This window comes from Somniosus microcephalus, chromosome 9 (assembly GCF_052327205.1).
Source record: "Somniosus microcephalus isolate GS21.2 chromosome 9, FLI_Smic_1.0, whole genome shotgun sequence".
Lineage (NCBI taxonomy): Eukaryota > Metazoa > Chordata > Chondrichthyes > Squaliformes > Somniosidae > Somniosus > Somniosus microcephalus.
This window is the reverse complement of record NC_140995.1, coordinates 102,765,416-102,781,514: the sequence shown is the minus strand read 5'-3', so window position 1 is coordinate 102,781,514 and position 16,099 is coordinate 102,765,416. Positions and strand designations below refer to the sequence as shown.

At 48.4% G+C, this 16,099-nt stretch overlaps 1 protein-coding gene across 15 annotated transcripts in view; it reads left to right on the top strand.

Moving 5' to 3' along the window:
- Nucleotides 1-16,099, top strand: part of dtnba (dystrobrevin, beta a) — a 694,100-nt gene that overhangs the window by 584,487 nt on the left and 93,514 nt on the right. For 14 of the 15 annotated variants that reach the window (XM_085996923.1, XM_085996913.1, XM_085996915.1 and 11 more), the window contains exon 15: nucleotides 13,032-13,128. In XM_085996923.1, coding sequence (XP_085853049.1) covers nucleotides 13,032-13,128 — 97 coding nt within the window. Of the gene's footprint in view, nucleotides 1-13,031; nucleotides 13,129-13,917; nucleotides 14,039-16,099 lie in introns of all 15 variants that reach the window. The other variant, XR_015079517.1, reaches the window with a different exon arrangement.

Here is a 16,099-nt window from a genome sequence, read left to right as displayed (position 1 = left end):
TTGGACACAGAGTGGGAGAATCTGGAAAGACAACAGAAGCAGCTGAGGGAGAAAATGGAGCAGGAGCACACAAACCGTCTGCGCGAGGAGGCCAAACGAATCAAAGCTGATTCGGTCTCTGAAGGTGCGTGCTCTAATCTGGTGGAGCAAGATGTTCAGCAACTGAAGGCGCTTGTTAGCAGGTTGCAGGCAGAAAAGGCCAATTTGGTCGCCATGAATTCCGAGCTCCTACTGAAGTCGGGTGCAGCATCACCGGACGATTCATTTGTGGAAATTCGAATGGTGGAGGCTGCGGATGATGGCGAAGTAGAAGCAGCAAAGGGACCCCAGTGCAAGGTTCTAAACAGCCCTGCAGCTAATGGGAAATGGATGATGGCAGAAGAGTTAACAGTCAGCCAACTCCTCCAGGGCAAGGTTATAAACAGCCCTGTAGTTAATGGAAAAGGGATGATGGCAGAAGAGTTAACAGTCAGCCAACTCATTCATATGCTGAGGGATAAAACTCTAAAATGGGAAAAACTTAAATACGAGCCTCAATCTTCAAAGGGAAGGGAGCTCTCAAAAGTCATTGGAAGAGCTGAGGTGGCAACCCAGACTGAGAAGTCTGCAGCAGAACAGCCCTTGGATGCCAAAAGTACGCTGACGCACGGCAATGTAGAACAACAGAATACTGAAACAGCTACTTCAGTAGAGGGATTGAATAGTCCGATCAATCAATCTCCGAATGAAGTTGAAGTATTGAAATCACAAATGAGGTCATTAGTAAAAGACTTGCAGGAAGCCCAGAAAAAGCGGGATGAATCTGAACGCATGATGAAGTCTCTTCAGGACAGATGTCGGGATTTGGAACAAAAGTCGGCTAACGTCCAGCTGGGTAAGGAGGAAATAGAAGACCCTCTCGCTGGCCTAGCTCAGGACGACACCGAATATTACCATGATCTGTTGAGTGACACTGAATATTACGAGGACCTGGTCTGCCCAGCTTGTGCCGAGAACTCCCAAAGTGCCGAAATCAGGATGAATCACTTAAAGTCTAAGGAACATAGGGAGATGGTGGCGTTACAGCTGGCAGCTGACAATGGAGCTCCGAGAGTCTCCAAGAAGCAAAAAAGGAAAAGACAAAGCAGAAGATGATAACCATCTGAACCATTATTACCTCTACCCGATCACACACGTGGTCCCCCGAACGGAGCCAAATCAGTTGGAAGGTAGGAAAATTTCCCAAGGCAATCCAACTGTTTTTTGTTTGTTTTAAAAAGTCAGCAATGCTGGTTCAGAAGTGATGGAAGTAAAGCTGTTAAGTCTAGGGAAGGACTATGGGATGAGTCTCTCTAGCAAGGTGACCCGACTACACCACGGAGGCGTGGTCCGGACCGAGTCAAGAAGATCAGAGACTGAATCTGTGAACTGTTTCCCGCAGAGACTGAATCTGTGAACTGTTTCCGCAGAGACTACCTCTGTGAACTGTTGTAACATGAAGTTGGATATGTTATGATGTTATGTTAATGGGGAATAAGTATGTTGTAAGCTAAAAAGGGAGGATTGTAGTGTATGTAACTGTTCTACCTTTAAGAGAACTATTGTATGTAACCGTCCACCTTTAAGAGAACTATTTTAGGTGTGGCACTACTTTATCCTGGCTGCTGTATACTGTAATACCGACGGTGACCACACCGGTATATAAGTGCTGTGGCAGAATTGATTGGGCAGATTCGCCCTGACCTTCGAATAGTAAAGTCCTGTTTAAGTTACTCTTGTAGTCTGTGTATTACTTCGCTATACAACCCACAGACTTTACAAATGCTTTGGGCAGAACCCTTTGGAACTTAAACAAACCTGTATATAGGACTGGACAAAATGAAAGAGGAGGGAAGAACAACAGATTATTGCAGTCAGGAATGCTGACTCCTGTCACAGAGAGGCAGTTTACAGGTTTCATTGGCCTGAAGTCAGGATCATACTTGTGGATAGATGTGGATGTGCAGCAAAGCAATGGCCCAATCTGTGTTTGGTCCCCCCGGGGTAGTGGAGACTGCACTCTGAGCAGTGAATACAAATTAGAGTCTGATTTTAAGCCGGCTGAGGTTCTTGCTAAGGCAGGCGGAGGTCGAATTGAAATGTGAAAGTCTTGGCCCTAGGACATTATCGGCGCACATCGCTATTTCTACGGGAACTTGGGGTGAGGCCCAGCTGGCGACAGGAGGCAGCAGAGTGACCAGATAGAAGTCAAGGTAAATTCAGCTTTTTGATTTTCTGGAATATTTCTGAGTGCCAGGAGGAGCAGGATTGCCTTCCCTGGAAAGAGGATTTCTCCTCCGACCGATGTTGGCTGTGCACGCTGCCCCTCCCCCCCCCCCCCAGCACTTTATGCTGGAGACCATTCCCTTGGGTCCCAAGTAGTGTCTGTCTCCTGCCCCAATTCCTGCTCCCACCCGCTGGGCTTGACATCATTCCCACCTATCTATTAAAACTTTAAAACTTGTCTAATTCTACTATCAACTACTAATTCCACTGTAAATGATTTAGCTTATTCATGGGTTCATGGATTACTCTGTCACTGTTTTGTTTCAAAGGGTTTTTATTACAGATTTTGGTCTGCCATAGACACATTCTTGCATTCATTGGTGTCAGTCACTCCCCTAAGTGGATTCCACGTCCCTTATGCTCCATGAGTTGTCAGACTACCCAATATCCACTTATACAATAGCGTAACTCAGGGGATGCAACAATGCAACCCCTTGACATACAAACTGAATATTGTGTCTTTCACATGTGCCCTCACGTGTGCACCTCCAATCTTTCAGTAGGTGGACTCTTCACACTTCAGGAGACAAGGGCCTAGAAATTCAGTATAGCCACGTTTGGGGCGCTACAGCCGGGCAGCCGCTAAAGTTTGCGCCCGGCGCAACTTAGCGCCACCTTCGCCGATATTCAGTGGCATCGCCCCAAGAGGTTGCTGCTGCGCTAAAACAGGCGATGCACGGCTATCATTAGGCGCTAAGCCGGCGGCCCGGGGCGATACCCCCGAGGGCGGGCGCAGCGCAGGTGCGGTGAGTTGCTGATTGAAGGCAGACACTCTGGCGCCGGTGAGCTCTTAAAGGGGGAGGGTGGATTTGTTTGGCTGCCACGCCCTGCACACTGCAGCCCTGAAGCAAGGCCTGACCACTGCTGCTTGATCTGTACAACGCCCAGGACAATGGAGAAGGCCAGGGAGAGAGCGCAGCGCTTCAGCGAGGGTGACCTGAGGGTGCTGGTTGGCGCAGTGGAGCGCAGGCGCCATGTTCTGTTCCCTGAAGGTGGCAGGAGGCCGCTGCCCAGCGCCTATCGGAAAGCCTGGAGGGAGGTGTCAAACAGGGTGACCTCCAAAAGCGTGGTTGCCAGGACTCCTGTACAATGCCGAAAAAAGTTCAACGACCTCACTCGGGTTGTCAGGGTGAGTACCCTTTCCAGTGTCCTCCTCATCCCTGCATGTGCACCTCAGTTTATGGGCAAAGGGACCTGAAAGCCCTAATGCCCAGCCCTCATCCAACAACTATGGAACTGTCATGAAAATCACTTGCACATTCAGGACTTTACACACTGTCAGAGCTATTCCACCATGGGAGGCAGTGCAGACAAGATCAGGGCTTCACACTGTCAGGGCTAGTCCACCATGGGAGGCAGTGCAGACAAGATCAGGGCTTCACACTGTCAGGGCTAGTCCACCATGGGAGGCAGTGCAGACAAGATCAGGGCTTCACACTGTACTTAGAGGCCGTCCTTTCTCTTGCAGGGCAAGGTGGCGCACAACCGAAGGCAGCAGCGTGAGACCGGGGGAGGCCATCCTGACCTCAAACAGCTCTCCGACCTGGAGCAGCGTGTGGAGCGCATTATGTCAGGCCGGCTGATTGGCCCCGTCGCCAGTGGAGATGCCAACCCTGTTGTGGGCCCCAATGGTAAGGGCATCACCTTTTTGACCTCTCTCTTTCCACTTGCGCCTCAGAACAGCATCCTTTGCCACTGTCGGACCAATGCAGTGCATAGCAGCACTCATGCCTCCCTCGCTGCTGCCCTGTCCTCACTCTAAAGCAACTCTTGTGCCTCCCTGCTTTCAGATGCTGAATCGCCAGGTGAGGAGGCGGGCCCTCAAGCTGGCACTGTGAGTGAATCGGAGGGCGAGGAGGAGGAAGAGGAAGCCGGACCATCAGTGCCACCCTCAGCCGAGGCAGCCCATGGCAATGATGGGGACACGTCTTCCCTGGAGGGGAGCAGGGGGGAAGGGTCGGAGGAGAGTGAAGCTCCGGGGCCCAGCGGGCTGCAGCAACGCGGGAGGGGTGGGGAAGCTCGGCGGCCTTCTCCCCGGAGGGTGAGTGCGGCCTCCAGTCCTGCTACGGTGAGCGCAGAGGAGGTGCGGCTCCTAGCGGAAATGGCCGCCCAGGCTGAGCGCAGGCACACTGAGCTCATGGCTGCAGTGGCAAGGATGCCTGACTCCATAGAGTCACAGTCAAGGAGTGTGCAGGAATTCGGGGCAGCACAGGCCAGGAGTCTGCAACAATTCAGTGCAGCACAGGCCAGGAGTCTGCAACAATTCAGTGCAGCACAGGCCAGGAGTCTGCAGGACTTCGCGGCAGCACAGGCGGCTTCTAGCCAAGTGCTCAGTCGTGCCGTGCATTCACTGGCTGGTGTCATGCGGACACAGACCAAGGCCACACGGGCACTAACTGCTGCCACCCTCGCTGGATCGGCCAGGCATCGCCAGGGCACTCGCCGCGCCGCAGCAGCCCAGCAGTCTGTGCTTCAGCAGATTGCTGCGCATGCTGCAGTGCTGGCCCGTGTGAGTGCCAATGTATCAGGCGACCAGGGAGTACCTGTGATCTGTCAGGTTGGCCACATTCCTGCAGCCGAAACTGTCACTCCTCCATTGCAGCTGCCACCAGCCGCTGGACAGACTGCTGCCGCCCAAGCAGAGTTGGAGCAGTCAGCAGCCGGCCCCTCCAGGCCCAGAGCTGGTCCAGGCCGACCCCCAAGGGCATCTGCCATCTCGCCATCTGACCCTCGGCAGCCTTCCTCCAGCCTTGCTGCAGCCACTGGGGTCCCATTGAGGAGGAGCTGCAGGGCGGGCAGGGGCCAGTCACGGATGCGAAACGCATCACCCTCGCGGGGGAAAAAGTAGAAGGTGTGGCCAAATGTTTTGTTTCACTTGTAAAGGCCGATACTGGTGTCTTTGTTTCACTTGTAAAGGCCGATACTGGTGTCTTTGTTTTACTTGTAAAGGCCGAGACTGGTCTATTTGTTTTTTTGGAAAGGCCGAGACTGGTCTATTTGTTTTTTTGGGGGGGGCTTCTCTCCATTAGTTTGTTATGTGGGAAGGGCACAGAGGTATCAAAGTAATACATTTTCTGAAATCGCACTGTCCATGCTTTCTTTTGGAAGTCCTGGTTGCCCTGCTCGGCTGAGGGCTTGTGGAGCGGCGACATTCATCTTTTGCCCATTCCCTGAGAGGGGGCCTAGAACCGACGTGCAATAAGCCGCCGACGGGCGGCCCTTGCACTTTCTGCCTCCCTCCTGTGCTGGTCCTCCTCCTCCTCCTCCTCCTCCTCCTCTGGTGGTCCTCCAATGTCTGGTGGCAGTGGCTGAGTCCTGCGGATAGCCAGGTTGTGCAGCATGCAGCACACAACAACGAAATGGGAGACTCGCTCAGGCGAGTACTGTAGGGCTCCTCCGGAACGATCCAGACAGCGGAACCGTTGCTTCAGGACGCCGATTGTTTGCTCAATGATGTTCCTGGTTGCTTGATGGCTGTCATTGTATCCCTCTTCAGCAGGGGTGCGGGGCGCATGGAGCGGGGTCATCAGCCAGGTGCACAAAGGATAGCCTTTGTCCCCGAGAAACCATCCTCGTGGGTGAGGCTGGGCCTGGAACATGTCTGCCACAGAAGTCTGGTGCAGGATGAAGGCATCGTGGCTGCTGCCTGGAAAGCGGGCATTGACAGCTAGGATGAGCTGCCTGTGGTCGCACACCAACTGCACGTTGAGCGAATGGTAGCCCTTCTGGTTGCGGTAATCCTCGGCATTCTCTAGAGGTGCCCGCAAAGCCACATGCGTGCAGTCAATGGCGCCCTGCACCATGGGGAAGCCCGCTAATGCTGCAAAGCCCATTGCACGCTGTTGCTGCTTGTCAACGGTCATGGAGAAGGAGATGAACTGACGTCTCCTTCTGAAAAGGGCATTGGTCACCTGGCGGATGCAGCAATGTACCGCAAACTGGGAGATGTTGGAAATGTCCCCAGTAGCGGATTGGAAGGAGCCGGTGGCATAGAAGTTGAGAGACACCGTCACCTTCACTGCCACCGACAGAGACATCCTGCTCCTCAGCTGTGGCTGCAGATCTCCGCGAAGCAGGTGGCAGATCTCAGTGACCACCGCCCTTCTGAATCGCAGCCTCTGAACACACTGCTCATCAGACATGTTCAGATATGAGAACTGCTGGCGGTATACCCTGGGTGGGTAAGGCCTCCTTTGCCGACGCCTGTTGCCCCTTCTCCGTCTGGCCATGACTGGCACTCTCTCACGGCGTCTCTGAGCCCTTTGAATGCAATGGAGAAGCCCAACGTTTCCACCCATTGCAGCCCCCATTATATGTTTCCAATCAATGCTATGGCTCTGAAGTTAAAGACAAGTGCAAAGCTGTGGCCTGAAGCCACAAGTACCTGTGCGAGTGTTGAGCCAAACCAGAAAGCTCTCTACCTTTGTCTCTCTCCAAAGATCCGTCTCTCACAAAGAAGGAGTGTTGCAAAATGGCTGCCATTTCTACTGCAGGAGGAGTGCCCTTTAATTAGCGCCCCCCGCAGCGACTGGGAACCGTTCCCCTCTACCAGTCGCTAGGGGCGCCAGGCGCACAATAGGCCGGCGCCACTGAATTTCCGGTTTGGGGCGCACAAAGGGCGTTGCACCATGAAATGACGTCAGGATCTGCGCGCGCAGCTGAGCGCGCACAAAGGCTTGGCGCTGCCGCTAAATCTTAACTGAAGTTGGCGAGAGGCGCAGATCGCGCTGCGCCTGGGCGCTAGCCGCTTAGCACCCCACATCTCCTCCTCCTAAGGTGCTAGCGGCTGGCGCAAACAACTGAATTTCTAGGCCAAGGCATTTTATTTCTCAGACAGAAAGTGAACATACAGAGCAGCAGTCAGAGTCAGTTCAATCAGTACAACTTGTCGTCTTGTAATAATACAAAGCAATGAATGTGCTCCCACTTCACCTTTCTTGACTTAAGCAAAATAGCTTCAAGCTCTTCTGCATTTTAACTTTGAGTCTGGTGAAAGGCCTATCCTGACATGTTTCTGTTTGAAAGCCTTGATGTCAGTGAGTGTTCCTGGCCATATGTTTACCTGCATGTGTTCACAACCAGAAAGGAGGGCCAATGACAGACAACCTCTACCAAGCATCTGCAACCAGGAATCTCCCAACACAAATGGGTGTGAGGTGTTTTATCGATTATTAAGGCAAGCTAACAAATTTTGTGTTGCTTTTGGTCTTTGGGGAAATTACTTAAATGTCTAGCTCATTAGCATTTTAGCCACCTCTCATCTCAGTGCTTTTTTCTAACCTTGCATTTTGCTTTAAAAATTCAACATTTAAGTATAACTCTTTTCCAAATTCTTTCCATGGAAAAATGGTCAAATATTCCAAAATGTGCCAATTTTATTTGTCTTCTTCATGGCAGACATTCTGTGTTCATTACCGTCATGACCAAGGTTCATAAGTACTTCATAGACTACAGTGATGGGCCTTTTCTTCTCTTGTTCTTGAAGATAAATCTTACAAACCTTGAATGATAAACAAAACCCATAGGACTAGAAATTAATCTGCTGAGCATCATCAGCATGAATTCATCCATAGTGCCATGAAATGGTGATAAAATGGCTGGTGGCGGGTCCCACAGCGGCCGCCATATTTGTGTCCCTCTTTGCGCTGACGGTAACTGGCAGCGCCCTGAAAGAAAAAATGGCGGCGTGGTGACGTCAATTGGCGTGCAATGCCGACTTACCATCACCATGCTGAACTTTGACCCTAGTGCTGAATTCAGCGCTGGGTCCTAAGCATGCCAGGTTAAAGGAACGCACACATCCTTCAGGTAAGTTTGCAATTAAGCTTTTGGACTGTTTTTTAAAATGTTATTGAAGTAGTGGCTTACTGCAATAGATGTTAAAAGTTTTTTTAAGTGTGTATGGAGTGCTGCTGTACGCTTGCAAGGCCATGGATGGTAAACAAAGGGTTCTGAGAAGACAGAAAATGCTGCAAATACTCAACAAATCAGGCAACATCCGTGGAGAGAGAAACGGAGTTCATGGGCTGGATTTTCATTCAGCAGTCGGGAAGGAGGCGGGACTACAACTTTCGGGTTTTAGTCCCGCCTCCATCGACGTCCGGCCAATCCACGTGATTTTCCCTTGATTGACCTTGTTGAGCCCACCCAGCGGGCTCAGCAGGCCAATTAAGGGCCACCCGGCAACAGGTGACGTCACAGACTGAAATTTCATCTGTCAAGAGGTGTTGACAGATGAAATATCAGTGTTTCACAGCTGTTTGAAGCTGTCAAACACTGACAGTCTGACTTCTAACCTGAGTCCTTCTACACAGACTCGGTCAGAACTCTCACCGGCACTGAAAGCTGAAGGCTATCACTTTTGACAGATCGCAGCCATTCAGCTTTCAGTGCCGGCTGAATGATGGACTCCCGAAGCCTAGAGGAAGAAAGGCTGTTAAGGTAAGTACAGGTAATTTAAACTTCTTTACACACTTTAAACACACCAAACACACTTACCTTTGCACTCATGCACCCATCACTCACCTGAACACCGACATCGCGACCCCTCCAAGTCCTTCAACCCGACGGCCAGCCTGCTCTAACCTGGCGTGGTTTGGAGCCGTAGGAAATCCCACACGACACCCCTCAAAATAGGGATTAGGCTAAAAACTGCCGGTTAACTACCTGTTAACAGGTAGTTAATTGGCACTAATCCCTTCCCGCCTCGGGTCGGCGGGTCCCAGTGCGGGGCGGGTACCCGCCTCCTTTGAAACTTACGTGGAGGCGGGTTTTGGGCGGGATGGTGTCGGGACCCCCGAATTCGGGATTTTTGCCCCCCCGCACGCCTAAAAGCCCACCTCACAGCACACTGAAAATCTGGCCCCACGTCTCAGGTCAGGATGCTGCCTGACCTGCTGAGTATTTCCAGCATTTTATGTTGTAATTTCAGATTTAAACCATCCGCTCGCAGAGTGAAGAGGAAGACACAGAAGAGTAAGAAGCCGAAGAGGAGGAAGCAGAAGGAAGGATGCAACCCAGACAGCCCCTTTCTGGCTGAGATATCTGGGATGGAATCAGCCGTCTGTGGTACCAATGACCACATCCCCAATTCCCCTTTCAACATTAGTCCCACACCTTACCTTCCCTCTGTTACTGACCATCACAGTGTCCTCTTGGCCACAATGCTAAAATAAAAGTTGCCACAAAGCAAACTTTCCAATTCAAGTTTATGCATCTATCCATCCAATATGACGTCAAGAAATCAACTCATCACTCTTATGCATTCGCTTAGTGACTGTCTTGTATGTGCCTTTGCCTATCCTACTGATGTCACGCAGTGCTACACCAGTGGCTGCAACATGGCTGGTGGAAGGCTGCTGACTTTCTGTGGGGGCCACTGAAAATGGCTTTGCTGGTAGACCTTGAGAAGGTGGTGGCTGGGATTGTCAAATCAATCTTCTTCTTCTTCTTCTTCTTCTGCTGCTTCTTCACTCTCCCCTCCATCTTCTTGGTCAACCACTGGCTGGGTAGGCTGCATTTCTATGGTGTGTGAAATGAGGAAGGCACAAAGGTGGAGTTGTGGTGAGGGGAGGACGGGAAAGCAAGTGTATGCCAGAAGGAGGATAACCTATGAGGATACCAGCATCTTTTATCCTTCAGCCCTGCCGCTGGCCAAGGGCTCATCCATGCCCCTGCCAAGAATGGCCTGCACGTCTCCTCCAAGGGGGTGAGGTGAGGCTAAGAATGGGAGATGTGCCTCGTGATTGGTGCAGATTGATGGTAGGTGAGTGATTGGGGGTGGAGGTCGTGGATTGAGCAGTGTGTGAGGTTAGTCGTGCAGTTGCTAGCAGATGGCTTTTGAAGATGCATTCACTGATCTTGACCAGTAGTCTGAGATCATGAAGCTTCTTTGGGCACTGGAGCCAGGTGGTGGGGGCGACACTGCTGGCAGTGACGGCCTTAGTGATGTGGTCCCACATTGTTCTTTCTGGAGGGCCTCCTGGCCCCTGTGGGTAGAGGCTGCTCTTGCAGTGTTGATTCCCCACACAAAGCTGGAGTGCTATGTGTCAGGCCCTCAGTGCCCCTTCCCTGGCTTGCTGAGCCATTTGTGTTAGTGCTGAGGCAGTTTTCCCATTTGTTGAGATTCGGAAGGTAATTCAGCTTTAACAGCTGAATATTCGCATTTGGAACTTCTTTTAATTATTAAATATTTCTTAAAAGGCAGAAAGGGCTGAAAAATGTATTTATTCACTGCATTTTATTTTGTATTGCTTCAGTGTGCATGGCCCCTTTAAATCTCAGACCTCTTCATTGCCCACAATTCCTTGCGAGCGCCATAGCTTCGCTCACAGAGGCTGTGGGAAGCTGCAACACCGGACCTAGGCAGGAACTTTGCCCCGGATCCCTCCAGCAATGCCACCAGGACAGCGTTGCACAGAAGGTGAGCGCTGCTCCACCTATCTCCGTGCTCCCCAGACCAATTTGATTCGCTTAGCGTTGCGCCCATTTCCAGCGGCCATTAACTGCAGTTGCCGGTGACACTGACACTGGCAACTTTGCAAGCGAACAAAAATTTATTGCTTGCAACTGACACAAACGCAGCTTTAATCAGCAGCAATTGGACAGTTAATTTGCTTTGGAATTTATAATTTTGCTGGATCCTGTTGGAGTGAGAACACTATCAACTTAACGTTAAGCCCTGCAGTGTGCCACATCAGCTGGAGCGCACTGGCAGAAAGTTAGCATAATGGTGGAACTGGGAACTTCTTTTTAAAAATACTGCTTCTATCAACCCTTTTTTGTTAAATTTGGTTTTTTAAGAGAGTGCCAGCTTCAGCTGGAGTTGCAGTTGTAGCTTAATCCTTGTTTTTAATGATTGTTCCTTCATTCGAGCATTAGAAACCAAGGTCTTTTTCAGTTTGTGTAAAATTGGAGTCTACTGATGTGGGAGCAGCAGTGATTGTCTTAATGCAAGTGTCTTTGTGTTGACTTAAATGTCTGAGATATGTGGATTGTTTTGAAATGCAGCAGAAAAGTGATGAATTCCATCAGTATTGTATTATAGAGGAAAAGTGAAAGACAAACGACCAGAGTTTGTGGCCTGAATTTTATTACATTGGTGGGTTGGGAGCCGAGGGGGCTTGGAAGCGTTTGGGAAACCCGGGAGGACGGGTTTCCCGCAGGCCCTGCCGAATATAACGGCAGGGCCGGATTTGCATTTGAAACCTGTGTTTCCCCCCTTCAGCCAGCCAGATGGAGAGGTTGGTTGGCTGCGGGCGGGTAGGCCTGCGGCACTCGGCCACAGAGAAGAGGAAGGGAGGGATCACGTAGGGGCCGGGGGTAGTCGGAGGGTAGGGGGGGCGGAGGAGCATGAGGCCTGGGGGGCAAAGGCAGAGACATTGGGGGCTGGAGGAGCATGTGCGGGATCGGGGGGAGGGGGGGGGGCAGGTCTCCGATCGTGGTGGGTGGGTTAGGCAGGGACTTTGGATCTGGGAGGTAAGTGTAAAAGCCACCTCCTGGATCCAGCAGTCCTCGCCTTCCATTAGTTGTCGGGTTTCCCGAGGCCTGCAAAGCCCGACCGGTGGTCACTGTTTAAATTTTAAATGGTATTTAAATATGAGGCAGCCAGCCTCATTATAAGATTTAAATGGACGACCCGCCTCCTGGGAGCGGGTTGGCAGCCCGGCCCCTGTTAAGCCTCCGTTAGAAACAGAAAGAGGCGCGTTCTCATTGGGATTCAGATTTTTAAACCTTTAACTTCCTACCCGACCCCAACCCACTCATTTTTTGGGGTTAAAATCCCTCCCCAGTCTGTGTGTTTGTATATAATATATACGCACACACAACTGGGACAGGCAGAAATATCCTTCACTGCAACCTGGCATGAATCCAGCTTGTTAATAAATCTATTATTTATAACACTTCGCAATTTAAAAGTCTGAGTGAAGTGCTTATTGTGGCAATATTTATTTTACTCTTTTTATAATGTAAAATAATTCATTATTCAATTAAATTGTTGCTTGTAATTGTTGTTCTACCACTCTAAAATAAGGTGACCGTTTTCTGAATACATTTTGAATTTAGTGGTTTTCAGAGCGATTTTGAGAGAGATGGGCTATGTATCGCCCCTACATTGGTAATAGGTTGTCAATTAGGGTTTGTTTTCTGATCCATACTTCAGGCAGTTTGGCTTATGAAAGCAAATTTTTCTCAGCAGTGACTGTCCTCATGAATAAGTAACCAACCAGCCAGTTCTTCGCATCCTGAAATCTGCTGGTATTTGGGGGAGAAAGCCTTTTTATCTCTTCTTTGTGTCAGCTATTTTTGTATTTTTCTTGATAAAGGAGTTTCTTTTCGAAGCTAATCTTCACCTGTGCACCTGTGGCATGTCAACCCCTATGCTCACAAAGCATCATTAACGAGGTGTTACTCTTAGCTACCACGAAACAGGCATTATTAAGATGTGCAGTTTTTAATCCCAATTTATTAATGCAGTGTAAGTGTGAAGAGCATTTTTAAAATAATGCACGCAGTTTCTTGGTACAATTCATCATTAATGAATGAAATTTCATCTAACATTATAGCCGTATTGACAAGAGGCTTTGTTTTTGTCCGCGTTGCAGTGGAGTGCTGAAGCTGCTTTTTGATACACAGTGTAGTTCTGAACCAGACAGTCTGAGTGTCTGAATTCCCCAGTGTTTTTCGAGAGAGACGGGGCTTAATTTCTTTGTCTGTTCATTCAACAGGCAAAGAAAAGACGAGCTGGAGCAGCGGATGTCAGCCTTGCAAGAGAGTCGTCGTGAGCTGATGGTGCAGCTTGAAGGACTAATGAAGCTGCTGAAGGTAAGAAATGTTCCCTGCTGCAATATAGACTTCTCAATCCTTCATCTCCTTTGTGGATAGTATATTTTATTCTCCTGTTTTATTGTTCTGGTTTGGCTTTGTTCTTGGCATTCACGTAATTCAAATATCAATTTGCTCTTTACATTATTAATTCATTACATTATAATTGCAAAAATAGTTATGCAGGCCTTTTTAAATTTGTATTTTTTTTTGTGTTCTCTAATGAAATGTACTATTCAGCTAACCAAGTTTTTTTTTAATACTTCTGGGCAATTGTCGTGACACACTATGACATGAAATGGTGGGACAAGGTTCATACTGGGAGTCAAACTCCCGCCCCCATGCAGTGAGCTTCCAAAATGCAGTTGTGCAGTCATCAGGCGATGTAGGGAGGAGACCTGACAATCCCTGGTAGAGGGTGCCACCCAGGGTCCTTTTGTATGTCTCCTAGCAGTTGGGTGAAGAGCTGAATTAGCAGAGAAACTGGAAGTATTTGGCACTGAGCAGGATGGTGCAAGGAAAAAGAACACAGAAAATGACACTTCAAAATTGGGGGATTTTACATCATTGCCTAAATAAATTCCGATAGCTCAACTTCATACCTTTTTGAACCTTATTTTACAACATTTCAGTTTCCTTTTCAGTTGACTACACGCAGCCATGTTTTCTGTTAGGAATGTGCAATATTGATATCAGATTTTTGAGCTCTCCAGTCTACGTCACATCAGATGTGATTAAAGTATTAAGAATGCATAGAACGCCAGTGTTACTGTGTTACTCTCGGTGTAGCTCCAGCTGAGACCATTTCCCCCGGGATTCTGCTGATCTCCCTCCAGAGTTACAGTGGGAACTCCCGCAGAATATCACGGCCAACTTGTTCTTTCGAGAGCCTGCTATGAAACCCTTTCAGGTAGGAAAAGTTTGTCTGGAAAATTGTCCTGGTTACAAAGTTTCTGTTGCCAAGAATGACCCTTTAAGTGATATTGCCAGCGATAATCTCTATTAAGGTGTTTCTGTTTCTCACTGCTGTGGATTTTCATTTCACAGGCCAGTGAAATTATTAATTACTCTTGTACAAATAAAGAATAGTGAATGAAGCTGCAGTTATGATCAATTTTGTTCATCAGGTGTGCAAACCTTAACATCTTGTATTTCTGTATTTGTTCTTGGGATATTAGTGATACTGGCAAGGCAATATTTATTGCCTATCCCAAGATACCCTGAGAAGATGGTGGTGGGAATTCTTGAACCATTGCAGCCCTTGTTGTGATGGTGATTCCATAATAGTATTAGGTAGGGATTTTGACCTGGAAACAATGAGGGAATGACAATATATGTCCAAGTCTAGATGTTGTGTGACTTGGAGGGGAAATTAGAGGTAATAATATTCCCATGATCTTGCTGCTTCTTTCCTTCCCGGTGGTGAAGGTCACAGGTCTGGGCAGTGCTTTTGGAGTAAGCTTGGTGTGTTGCTGCAATACATTGTTCAGATACTACTTACTGCAGCCACAGTGCGCTGACAATAGAAGGGTGGATATTAAATCCAAAGGCAGAGGTGACGATCAGCACCTATCGTGGATGGTGTTGAGTTCTTGAATGTTGTGGCTTCACTCACCCAGCCAAGTGGTGATTATTCCATCACAAGCTTGACTTGAGCCTCGTTGGTGGTAGAGAGATTTTGAAGGGACATGGGGTGAGACACATGATGCAGAGTATCCAGACTCCGCCCTGCTTTTGCAGCCACGGTCTTGATATCGCTAGTCCCATTAAACTTCTGGTTAGTGGTGGCCCCCAAATATGTTAATGATGGGGGACTTTGCAATGGTGGCTCCATTGTTGGTCAGAGGAAGGTGGTTGGGCGAGGATTGGACAAGCCACAATTTGCTTTAGTTAAACATTGAGAAGACCGAAGTCATTGTCTTCAGCCCTCGCCACAAATTCTGTACCATCGTCAACAATTCCATCTCGCTCCTTGGCCACTAAATCAGGTTGAACCAGACTCTTCGAAACCTGGTGTTCTATTTGACCCCCGAGCTGAGCTTCCTATCCCTATGTCCTCTCCGTCACAAAGGTTGTCTACTTCTACCTCCGTAACATCACCTGTCTCCGCCTTGTTTCAGTCCATCTGTTGCTGAAATCATCATTTCCCCCCCACCACCATTTACATGCTGCAATTTTGGGTGGGATCACCAAGCAATCCAGCTCCTGATGTTAAGAGTTTTTACTCTATCACAAATAGGAATTATTTTTTTTAAATTTAAGTTGAAACTTAAGCTTGTTACCTTGGATTTAATAATGTTATCATCACCTATAGTCACGGATATGTACGATACTGGTGCCAGGACTGCTTTCCTTGTAAAAATACAAATAAGCAGTGAAAAATGTGATTGAGCCATGTTAAGGACCATTGAACTCACTGATAAAATTGATTCAGATTGGGTGTGAATAAAATTAGGTGGACCAGCTTCAGGAAAGAAGAGGAGAGAACTGGAAAACAAAAAAAATGGTGTCAGAATCTGGTTGATAGCTTGCCTTCCTGATCATTATTTATTTATTTATTTATTTGTGGCACATGTATTAAGATGAATGTACTCTGAAATCCTGTCAGTTTTAAAGATTATGAGGCATTCCTCCTCATTTTTATGTTTACTGTGTGCTGGGCCAAACTGTTAGCAAACAGTGAGCAAATTTTTAGACGTGTACCTAACTGACACATATGACTTAAGATCAAGAAGCATGGAGATATCTTTCCACCTTAAATTGTTGGACACAATCTATGAGACATACATGGATATATTTGTATGTATATGCTTACACACAGCAATGTGAGGTACTTATGGATCTATTTATTATGCCACTGAGGTATCTCAATGATACAAATGATTCAGAAAAAGTGTAAATATGTCTCAAAATGCCTGAAGGGTTTTTTGAAAAGGAAATTATTTTACAAGACATACCTAATATTTACATA